The 12,197-nt window shown below is 46.3% G+C and overlaps 1 protein-coding gene across 1 annotated transcript in view; it reads left to right on the top strand.

Annotated features, from left to right (window-relative positions):
* Nucleotides 1-12,197, top strand: part of MINDY1 (MINDY lysine 48 deubiquitinase 1) — a 67,765-nt gene that overhangs the window by 19,309 nt on the left and 36,259 nt on the right. Inside the window, exon 2 of the mRNA XM_078670634.1 lies at nt 7,912-9,805. Coding sequence (XP_078526760.1) covers nt 9,170-9,805 — 636 coding nt within the window. The 5' untranslated portion in view covers nt 7,912-9,169. The remainder of the gene's footprint in view (nt 1-7,911; nt 9,806-12,197) is intronic.

The following is a 12,197-nucleotide window of genomic DNA, read 5'->3' as shown; positions in this document are numbered from 1 at the left end:
GATGGAGATAGAAACTCCCCCAGCTTAATTCTCTGTTCCCTCTGGCCAAGAAAGGAGGAAAGCAGACTAAGTGCCGGCCCCTCAACCCCTATCTCCCTCAGCCGTGATGTTAACACTGAGGGAGACAGGGTATCAAACGCAGCCGTAAGATCCAATAGGATGAGGAGAGTGGTCATGCCCTTATCCACCCTGGTACGGATGTTATCAAGCACCGTGGTAAGGGCTGACTCAGTACTATGCTCTCTCCGAAATCCATGCTGCGAGTGATCTAGAAGGCCAGAGGATTCCAGGAAAGCAGACAGATGCTGGTTCAGATGGGTTTCCAACATCTTTGCTGGGGCTGGGAGCAGTGAAATGGGGCGGAAGTTTTTAAGGACTCCCGGGTCCAAGGTAGGCTTTTTTAACAGTGGTTTAACCACCGCTTTTTTCCATTGTAGTGGAAAGGTCCCCTCTCTCATTGCCCTATTCATAATCTCTAACAGCCAGGGCAGAAGAGTCTCCTTACACTGTTTAAGAAGTTTTAAAGGGCAAGGGTCCAGAGGAGACCCCGACCTAGTCTTCGAAAGGAGAACTTCCAGATCCACCATGGCGAGCGGGGGAAAGCTGGAAAAACACCCTAACGGTAACTCCTCCAAGGGTGTAGGTGGAGGGACCCGGACGCTCTGAGACGGAGGTAATGCCGACCTCTGAAATTCTAAGGCCGAGTAAATGTCCACAATTTTTGATTGAAAAAATTGTGCAACATCATCACAGAGCCGCTGAGAACTGACCACGGGGTCCGGTATTTTCAAAGAGGTAAGCGTGTCAGCGATCTTAAACAGCTCTTTGGGCGAGGAGAGCGAGGAGGTCAGCAAGGTAAAATACTCTTGTTTAGTTCTTATAACCTCAGCTTTATACTGTTTAAGGAGGGATTTATGATTATCCCTCTCTCGCGGATCCCAGCTAGTCCTCCACAAGCGTTCCTGCTTTCGAACTCCCTGTCTGAGGAGTCTTAGTGATTCGGAAAACCACGGTGCCGAGGGGCTTTTCCTCGCGGAATAGCAGAGTGAGGCAGGGGCCAGATCATCAATGGCCGTTCTAATAGCAGCGTCAAATCTGTCTACTGCTTTCCCTACATCTTCCTCGTTGGAAAGCATCCTACTAGGTAATCTAGGGGCAAGCGTTTCATTAGAAATATTTTTTAGATTACGTCTCAGTTCCATTTTGCTAGGCTGATTTCCCTTAAACCTGACAGTCGGAGATGTTAGTTCTAAAGGGATCGCAAAATGATCCGACCAGGAGAGAGGGATGGGGGTCCCAGAGATAAGCCGGGGGCCGTTAGAAAAGACCCCATCAAGCACATGACCTGCTTGATGGGTGGGATCATTCACTAGTTGTTTCATCCCACAACCGGAAAAGATGTCCAATAGGGATATAGTATCCTTTGACTCCAGATTTTCTAAATGGAAATTCATATCCCCCAGGACAGTAAAATGCTCGCAGCCAAAATGTGGCTCTAGCAAATTGAGCATGTGTTGGCTAAAAGCAGACCTAGTACCCGGAGGTCTGTAAATGAGAAGGCCAGTGAACGGTACTGCATAGGGTCCACTGATAGAGAACTGGAGGGCCTGGGCGGAGCTTAGCGGTATAGTGAGAGGGATGGTGTGGCAGGAAAAGCAGTCTCTGTAGAGAATGCCCAACCCACCCCCAACACGTTCCACTCTGTCCTCTCTTGCCAACAAGTAGCCATCAGGTACAGCCTCGACCAGATCCGGTCCCGAGGAGTCCTTAGCCCACGTTTCAGTAATAAAAACCCATGCGGGTTGTCTAAGCAGAACAAAATCTTTAAAAGCAAGGTTATTTTTAATCAAAGACCTCGCATTTATGAGGAACCCCTGATCGTTCCTCATCTGGATTCCAGAATCAGTACTCTTTACTAGCGGTATATGAGCCGCCGGTGGAGCCGGCCCCAAATGGATATGCCGAAAACAATGGCAACCCACATGGGTCTGAAATGACTCTGGGGCATGCCTATAATGACAGGGCCGTATAGATGGCCTAAGATTTTGCATATCCTGCCAGGTGTAGCAGTAATCCGTACACTCACCGTTGATACGTCCAGGCTCCCCGCCGTCCAGCTCGTCCTTAGCGCGGACGGGCGCAGACGGGCTGGACTCTGGCGTGACTCCGGCGTTACCGCGGCACACACGCCGCGCGCACACGCTGCGCGCTTGCATGATGCGTCTAAATAGGCCTCTACCCGGTCAGCCTGACCGCTAGAGCGCTCCCTCACCTGTCGATCCTTCCTACCCCCAAGATGGCGCCTACACTAGAGGAGAGCGCGAAATCACCAGGACAGACCCGCTGAAGCCGCGGTGGATGGCACAATTATAGTGCAAGTAAGTGGAAGGGCTAAAAACAGGGGCAAAGTGCTTTTAAATTAATTAAAACATAAAGACAAAAAACGGGATATTTAAAAGAAAACAATGCGCCTAGTTGCCACAGCGCAGCGCGAAGCGAGGCAAGCCTTAACAGGCCAACCTACCTTCAACCAACCCTTTTATAGGGTGTAGATTGCAATGCCTCCACCCGGTCAGCCTGACCGCTAGAGCGCTCCCTCACCTGTCGATCCTTCCTACCCCCAAGATGGCGCCTACACTAGAGGAGAGCGCGAAATCACCAGGACAGACCCGCTGAAGCCGCGGTGGATGGCACAATTATAGTGCAAGTAAGTGGAAGGGCTAAAAACAGGGGCAAAGTGCTTTTAAATTAATTAAAACATAAAGACAAAAAACGGGATATTTAAAAGAAAACAATGCGCCTAGTTGCCACAGCGCAGCGCGAAGCGAGGCAAGCCTTAACAGCTAAAGTAGAAAGACTCAGACAGAGAACAGTCGGCATCCGAGGGCATGCCCATCCAGGGCAGAGACTGTGAAAGTAGCTCTGAGAGGTGGGCTCCAATGCTTTAGGCGCTAAATGACCTTGGGACGCAGCAGCCCAGCCTGTGAATTCCCACCCAAGACTTGCGTTGTCTTAAGTGCTCGCGGCAGAGCTATGTGTAACCAGCCGGACACAGCCTCCGATCCGTTCAACATTCAGTGCACCAAGTCCTAAAATGGTGGCGTTTGGTTTCAGTCTCAGCCCCACCGGGGTGAACAGCGCTGCTGTCCCCTCCACTACCCCTGTGACCTCCATCCCTCGTGCATTTCACACGGTGCTGGGTAAGGCTACTTACCCCACTTACTGTTTGCACCTTTCGACCCAGGACCAGATGCGCTGAGACCTCCCCCACCACCCAGTCACTGAATGCTTTACTGTGTCTTAATGCCACTGCACGTTTGCACCCATAATGAGGCCTAATTTGTTTGTGTGTGTTTTTTAAATACAAATCGAATGCTTTGTCATATCAATTTGTTTTGACTAATTTTTATCCCTACAGTCCATTATGGTTCCTTCTCATTCCTCAAAAATATGAGCTCAAATCATTTTCAGCCATTATTAGATTCATATTTTACATATAGTCCTTCTACTGAATCTGCATACGAACTCCCGTAGATCCAAGTGTATCAACATGTCGTGCTGCTATCGGACTCAACCCAAACAATAAATCATGTACATCAGTGTGCGTTAGGTCGGCTTCATAGCACCCACTGCGGCTCCTCCCAGAATTCTTTTCTATTGAAGAGTGTGTTCAGAAGAATACATTGGTTTATGTGCGTATCATGCATTCGTCGGAGCTTCTGCTGCATTACCTATGAAGGACTCCCAGCTCTGACACCTCCTCAAAAGGGCCCCCTCCCATAGCCCCAAAACCCACCCTGGCCCATGGTTTATGGCATCTAGTAGGTTCGTGCCCTGGAGTCCTCTAAACCCAGCCTTGGATCAGCGACTCCCGCTCCTCCTCTATTGTTTTCCCGTCCTCTTTCCTGTCTGCATCCCCTACCTTCTCTTTCTCAGTACAGACCTGCTGCGTTTCAGCCCCCCCTCTTCATATTCTCTGTCAGGCACCCCTTTGTTCTTCATTTTAGAAAGTTCTTAGAAGTTAGAATGAATTAACATTTTACAAGACAAGGAGTGATGTCACACAACCTTTAACCTCAATGGCGAGGAATTGACATCATTTAAATGATAACATTTAAATGTCGAATTATTAGAATAACAAGGTAGTCAAGGCTGGCAGTTTGGGGAGCAGCATCCCGATGCATCAAAGCAGCTCTACCCGTTTAATGGAGGACTTCAGAGGGGCTCCCTTAGAGGTGCTGTTGCCCCCAGTAACTTCGGGGGTTCACCCTGCACACAGCAGAGCTCGTGCTCGAGTACTTATCAGCAAGAATGACATCTAGCCTTCTGCCACCAGTTCTACCTTCTATTAGCTGCTTTTCTGTGCTTGGCAGTGGTGTATGGATGGGGGTTCCTGTAACTTGATGAAAGCCTCAATAGCTTTGTGTTTAGAACTCTTGCTGAGTCCTTCTGCCCTGTCTGCCTCGTGATTTGTGCCATTCTGGCCTCCGTTACAATCATCCCCCCCCCCTCGTTTTTGTGTCCTTCTTCCCTCTGCCTGTTTTTTTTGGGCCAATCTGCCCTCAGTTATAATTGTTTCCCCTCGTTTTTGTGTCCTTCTGCCCTCTGTCTGCCTCGTGTTTTGTGCCGTTCCTCCACCTGAACTGAGCCCTTTAAAATAAGGCCATGCTCCAAAAAGTACCGCAGCCCCCTGCCCTGAACAATACAAAACTGCCCCCTACCTCCGTGAAGTACTCTGACTCTGCTCCCTACCCTCGGCGCCTAAAACTGTCCCCTGCCATGCACCCTACAAAGCCTCGACTTAGTAAACTGTCCCTTCTCTGTGTGCTTCGAGGCCGTAAAATGTAAGCCTAGGCACAAATGTCTCACTGGGAAAGGCCCGGCCTATTTGGCCAACAAATTCATCCCGTATGTTCCCACACGATCTCTCAGGTCTAGCGAACAGGCTCTGTTATGCGTACCTATGGCTAGGAAGGCAAGACAGGGGTCTAGAGCTTTATCTGTGGCAGGTCCAACATTGTGGAATGGCCTTCCCTTATCTATCAGACAGTGCAGGGAACGCCTTCCTTTTAGGAAAAAATTGAAAACCTTTCTCTTTCAGAAATAAAATTCCACTCCGAGGTTAGGACAATAGACAGCTAGTGTCTCTTTTGTTCGCTGAAGGTGCTAAAACGCGCGGAGATACTCCTTCGGGAGTCGATTCCTAGCGCGGTACAAATTTGTAAATAAATGGTTGCATTTGTGGGGTAAAGTTTTATTCAATGTGATTTTATGTAGCGCAAACTTTACCCGAAGGTGTTAGAGCGGTTTACATAAGAACCAGTTGCCAAACCTAAGGACTTTGATTTACATGCGTTAAGTAAAAGATACAAACAGGAAAACAATTGAAATGTACTAGATGTAGTCACACAAAGAAGAGACTGTTGATTCTCGTTATATTTCTATATACATATGGAAGGGATATGAATAGATGTACTGCAAGAGTCACATAGGAATGTTAGAGTAGAAAGGTCTACTGCATATACTAGTGAATACAGTCATCTCTATATACAGAAAAAATGAGTTATATTTAGAGGGGTCGGAGTGGGACACAGTGGGTGGATGGATGTATGCATGATGTATGGGTGGATGCATGGATGGGTTGTTGGTTGGATGGGTTGGTGGATTGCATAAATTGAGGGATTGGCTGTATATATGCATCTATCCATCCACCCATCCACCAGTCCATGCATCTATCCATACACCTATCCATGCATGCACCCATGCATGCATCCACCAACTCATCCATGCAAGCATTACAACAAGAGCCCGCAGCTCTCCTTCGTCTCTCCTCGCCCCCCCTTCCCTGAGCCCGCAGCTCTCCTTCGTCTCTCCTCGCCCCCCTTCCCTGTGCCCTGCCCTGCTATTGTAAATGACAATGCCATTTATTTATGTTAAAAAAAACATAAATAAAAAAAATGTCAAGAGCAATGCCAATAGCTCTAACTTTAACAAAGGCAAAACCATTGCATTGTAAATGCTTGTTCAATCTAGGTAATGTTGTTCAAGTGGGCCTATTGTCCTACTTGAAAAAGCCACTGAACAATAAAGGGTAACATGTGTTTCCCAGAGGTAAGCCTGATGTCATAACAAGGTTCCAGAGAATGTAATTCTGTTGGACTGCCAGATTTTGGCTACCATCTCTCGAGTTTTTTTTCACATATGATTCTAAAGCCATGCCAAAACTGGTTGATGTTTGAGCTGAGGCGCAGAGAGAATTGTGAAACAAAATCTCTGAATCTTTTCTTAAAAGGAAGCTCGTCCCAGCCTCTGGCCATGGCTATCTCATTGTGAGTTGCTTGGCCGGGATCACATTGATGCCCCAGTTAGTAGCTCTGTAAGGCATTGCAAATCTCCTCTTCTTCAAGAGTGATAGTCTTTCTGATGAATGCCCACTATTGTACACCAACATAAGTATGGAGTTCTATGATCGTAGGATGTTTGTCAATCCAAACTGTGAAACACGTGCAAGAAAAATATGACACACTGGGTTAAAAGTCCTGCAGTTTATGTCAATTCAAGTTCAAGACCATTAAGTGGGACAGCTTGGAGTGATTCCAGTACAATGCACCTCACTTTCTGAATGTGCCCGCCTTCTGTCTGAGTCATATGGCATTATAGTTGCAAACCTCATTATTTGCTTTGGTTTTCGGCTTCTTAACACTCGGGAACAAGTCACCTGGCTGAGAGGCTGCTGATCGACCTGCCGCTGAGAGGTAATTGGAGGGCTGGGGTGTTGCACAGGGAAGAGACGATAACTAGGAAATCTGTACAGAGTCCTTCTCAACTGATATGCTGTATTGTCATTTATGTTGCTTGTCCTGGCAGGCGCTGTATCCAAAACCTGTCCATTAGAATGCCACATGTATACTTGGCAAGTGCTTCCTTGCTGTTTTCCCTGCCTGCTTATTCCCTAAAGCTCCAGTAAATACATTATATCTGTTTCATTTGCGACCCTCTCTTCAGCCATCTGGTGCCCCCTGAAAGCTAAAGGTCGGCAAGATGTAGGGACCCTGAGGAGGAACCTCCAGAGCACCTCTCACAGCTGAAATAGAGGGCATTGGGAGAAGGGGACACTCTCTAGAACTCTCCTAGTTTTGGAGGACTGGCTCACTATAACGCCACTTGGAAACTATAAGGGTGCTGTGGCAGAAAAGCACCCCCTGCACAATAGTCTTTTTTATTGCCGATGCCTTGCTGGAGCACAAGAGTACGTTCTACCACCTCATTGTTGTTGTTCTCAAGGGAAATCGTACAAGTGATTACTTTATGTGAGGATGGCTGAGAAGGGGTCTCCGGATCTCTACTGGAGAAGGTGATCCACTGCTTGCTGGCGTCTCTCCAGTTTGCTGTACCTCACTTTTGTGGTCCGTCCTGAAATACCTCGTCTCCAGGTAGCAGAGGAAATAATGCACATGACTGTTGATGGACATGCTAATCATTACCTCTGAGAGAACATTACACCTTGATCACGGTGTCATGCTATCCATTGCCAACCGTTGCCCGAGGCAGACCAGAGGCTTTACAGACAACACTTAAATCATGCAAATATGGCATTTTACACCCTTGTGAGCAGCTTTGTACATGCATGCATGCATTCGCCCTTTAAACTAGTTGGTTGGAATTGATACATTCTCCCTGTGAGTTCAGTAGTAATAAAACCTGCTTGGGGTTGATGTTTTGCTTTGCATCTATTATGGTTTACATTGGTTTTGAACGCTGTAATTTGCTAGTCCAGTTGAAAAGATTGATGTTATTTCTGCCAATATGTATGTGTTGATACATAATTAGAGTTCCAAACACCCACCCTTCTTGCTTGCACCAACTGAACCTGCCACTGTTTCATTCGTGTTCTGTTTTCTTTCGTTGCAGTTTGGCTTTCGCGGTCAAGGCTCAGAAATGCATCGGAGTTTGAAGGAGGTAGTGTCCTCCGGCAGGTGACGAAGTGGGACCCACTCAGCTGAAACCAGACCCAAGCCGTGTATGGTTACGGAGAGAATTGGGCAAAGGAAGACAACGCAATGGACTAGGCAGCTCCATCAGTCCAGTCCCAAGACCTTTGATCTTTGTAGAGACATTTAAAAAGAAAAGCAAAAGGAGGAGACAAACACTGAACATCTGATCAAACGACCAAGTGGCACAAGAGAAAACCCACAAAAAATATATTTTTAGTGAACCATTTAACTAGCTTTACTGTTAATAGATTATTTCAAAGTATATTTTATGTTAATATTTCTTAATAGCTTGACAGGGCCAGCCTTTTTGATCATCTTTGCACAGTTGTTTTAATTTCTCAATGGAGGTTTTTGTATTATCGTTAATATGCGATGCCAGGTGCCATCCATGCAACTGACGTATCCTATAAGCTATTCTAGAGATCAAGCTCTTAAATAATTAAATCAATGATAGGCTTTACAAGGCTTTGGCACAACCAGCGGACCAAATACAAAGAAGAGGCTTTGTCATCTTACCCTCCAGGACTCAAGTGCCTACGAATCCCAGCTCCCAAAAATTCCTGACTCAGGGCAAAACCGGCATACAGGAAAAGCACAGTACTCTTAAATTCCAGTTCTTAAGCTTCTGGACAATCATACAACTGGTTACAGAAAATATCCAAGTGCCCCTCTGATATTTTTTCTCAGCCAGTAAAACTAGAATTACTATCAGGGTTCTTGCGTGAAAGAAGGTGTGTTTGTGTGTGTTTTTTTTTTTTTTTTTTAAAGCAGTATTTTAATTGCTCTGGCTTATATGTCGATCCTAAGAAGGGAGTGTGAGCAGCATTTTCGTTATTGATCTGACTTAATGCTTTTTTTGAGTCTGGACACAGAGGACCTGTGTGTTTCTTTTTTTGTCATGAATAAAGTTGCCTTGGAAAGCTTTAGAGGACAAGCCTATTTGTTATGGCTAACAATTTGAACGGTGTACTTAAAGGCCAAGTTCATCAGAGGTGAAACTGTGGGCTCCCAGCATCTACTGCCAACAAGTGGACTGCGTAGGATTAAGGCACTTTAGGCCTTCAGTCACCAGAAAACAAGCTGGGATTGAAAGTATTCTCCTTTTTTTTTGTGTGCTTATTTTTATAATTTATTTTTTAACGGACTAGTGAAGGCGCTGCAGCTCACTCTGACAAATGGAGTGTCCAACGAGGGAGCATGGGGATGGCATGGAGTCCCCTAATCCTGATGACCCCCAGATCTCTGTGGGTCCTGCAAAAAATGCCTTTGTCGCTGGAGATGGTGACCAGCCACACGCTAACCAAGAGACGCTGGTCAAAGCTGAATGCAGTCCAGTAAAAAGTGGAAAGCTGTCATCCGTGCTGAATTCTGAGAGCCTAATGGAAGAGCAGGAAAACGCCAGAACAGAGGAGTTGTCCTGTCCTAGGAATTCAGAAACAGATTGGGAGTCTAGGGCTGAGTCTCTGTGCTCTAGCTCTGTATCCGGTGCTGAAGCCATGCAGGAGGCTGGCTCCCTTCAGCAGGAAGAACTTGAGACCGCAAAGGAAGGTGAGCAATTAGCAAAGGATTGTACTGAAGTAGACGTTTCACTACCCTCGCCGCAAAGTATTTCTTCTAGTGTTGGTGCATGCGCACCCCACGAGGCCTCCGATGCTACTGCTTCCAGATCTCCAGGGAACGAACCAGAGACCGATTACTACTTTGTGAAGTGGATCAACTGGAAAGGGGAGCGAACACCAATCATTACCCAAAGTGAGAATGGCCCCTGCCCTCTGCTGGCCATCATGAACATCCTCTTCCTGCGTTGGAAGGTAGGCACCAAGCTGTATCCTCTTTCACAAGGTGTCATGTACACTTGCAGCTGACATGATCTTTTATACAATTTGTGAACCAGTATTGTACCCAGGTGTAAATGGTATAGAAATGATGTAGATCCTTGTGAAACTGCTTTTAAATTGTGATACTGAGACCATACTGTCCATAAAAATGTGCATTGCATCAGTTCGGTAGGTAGACTTGCATACATGGTTTTGCGTGCAGAAAATGGACAAATGCTTGATCATAGATCCACTACAGTGATCAGTCCACTCACCTCCCCGAACCTTCTTCTAGGCCAGACCCCTATATCTGGCTATACCTTCCAAATCTCAAGAAAACCCTTCACTGACCAACATTACAAACCAGACTCCTTCCTCTGAACAGAGCTCCAGCCCACATTCGCCCCCTCTAAGCACCGGTCCAATTTAAGTCCCATCTCTTCTGGCCACAGCTCTACCGTAGACCTGTCATTCTCTAACCCGGCTCAGAATGTTCCTCCTCCTTTTCTTACTACAACTGCAACCCTAGACATCTACTTCTCCAGCCACAGCTCATACACCTATATTTACTCTCTGCAGAGCTCTAGCCCCCCCCTGAACCCAGCTCCATGACTCTTCTCCATTGACCACAGCTTCATCCCAGATGACTCCTGCTCTTAATATAGGTTCAGCCAGTCTTCCTCCTCCTCCCCTTCTTTCCATCAAACTGCCTCCTGATTCTACTTCTAGACCAGACACTTACCATGACTGCAACTCCTAGTCCGCCTCCCTCTACCCTGTCAGCAGCTTTGTCAGTCTGTTTTCACTCTTTGGTCTCCAGGTCTGTTGGGCCTTCCGCTTCTACTAGGGTCATATCCCAAACAGGGCTTTCACCTCCCACTATCTGTAGCTCAATCTGTCCGTTCCATATTGTACCCTCTGACGTGGCTGTAGCTTCAACAAATCTTTTTCCACCCTTTCCCTGACCCCAGCTCCATCACTGCTGCCCCCTTGTTCCTGACTGCAGCAGTCTGTCGTCCTCTAACCATGGCTTTATCAGCTCACTTATTTGACCAGACATCAATTTTAGGCCCTACATCTGACTACACTCCACCACAACATTCTCTTTTGACTACACATTTAACCCATCAGACGATGAGGGCACAGTAGGTATCGCTAAACCAATGGTACTCAAAGTATGTCCTGGGGGCCACTTGCGGCCCTCTTGACCTTTACATACGGCCCCCCCTGGTGAACAGCAGCACGAGCTGCTGTTTAGTTGCTGAGCACTAATATTCAGCAACAAGTGTTAAATCAACGAGCACACATTTATTAACCTGCAAATAAATGCTTGGCAGTTTATTTAACGTTTCTTTAGACCTCTTTACACAATCCCTGGTCCACCCAGACCCCCCTACCACCACCCTGCTGGCGTCTGTGCGGCCCTCTGTCGCACCTGGGTAAATGTTTGCAAGTACCCGTGCTCTAAACCCTTCGCCACCTCCACTGCCATTCTGCTTTACATCACTCCAATGCAAAAAGGTGAATGAGAGGTAGTGTTTTGCCAAAGATTTGACCATCTTTTTACATAGCCTTACATTGGAAAAGTACCAACACTGGTGTGTGTAAAAGCCAGGTGTCAAAAGGAATGTGCTTCTACTTATCTTCTTTACCTGTTTCCTACTTGGTTCCTGAAATAATGGGTAAAGTTCTGAAAAGAAAGCCCATAATCTTCAATACTTAACCGTGATTTGTTTTTGGGAAGGTCACTTGGTGGAAGAAAAACCTGTGTCGAATTACTGGTACTTTGGCACTTTTAAATGTGGAGCGCACACAGATTATATAGGTCTATGGATGAGAGTTGATGTGATTAAGTTCACATTTGTGTGTCCAGAAGATCCGAGTTTTAATCATAGGTTCAGACTTCATCAAATTGAGTAATCCAGTTTTGTGAAACCTAGATGCAGGAAGGCTGGCTCAAGGACGGATTATCAGTTTAAAAACTGATTATGTTTATATGTTCCTTCTTTATATTCATTAAATGTAAATGTATCTAATGTGGCAATGTTTATAACTGGTTTAATTTTGAGCCGGCAGACCTTAGGTTAGACGACCCAAGACTTAATCTTTTGTGAGTCACTTCTAATTGTTCATCACTTTCCCTTGAATACCATATGAGCACCTACAGATAAGATATATCCTAAAGTGGCTTGTAGGAAACGCACACCAGTGTGAAGTGTAATCTAACTGTCCATGTGGATGGGTGGTGCCCGTGGAGTAACACCCCCTGTACTTGGGGTGAAACGATACTGAAAATCGCACTGTTTCCCTCGAGACCAGTGTCCCGCCAGGGCACTCAAAGCGATAGTTCTTAAGTTTCTTCAAAACATTAATTAATCAAGGTTCT

The sequence above is a fragment of the Lissotriton helveticus genome, chromosome 12 (assembly GCF_964261635.1).
Source record: "Lissotriton helveticus chromosome 12, aLisHel1.1, whole genome shotgun sequence".
In the NCBI taxonomy this organism is placed as follows: Eukaryota; Metazoa; Chordata; class Amphibia; order Caudata; family Salamandridae; genus Lissotriton; species Lissotriton helveticus.
This window is presented reverse-complemented; position numbering and strand designations above follow the sequence as displayed.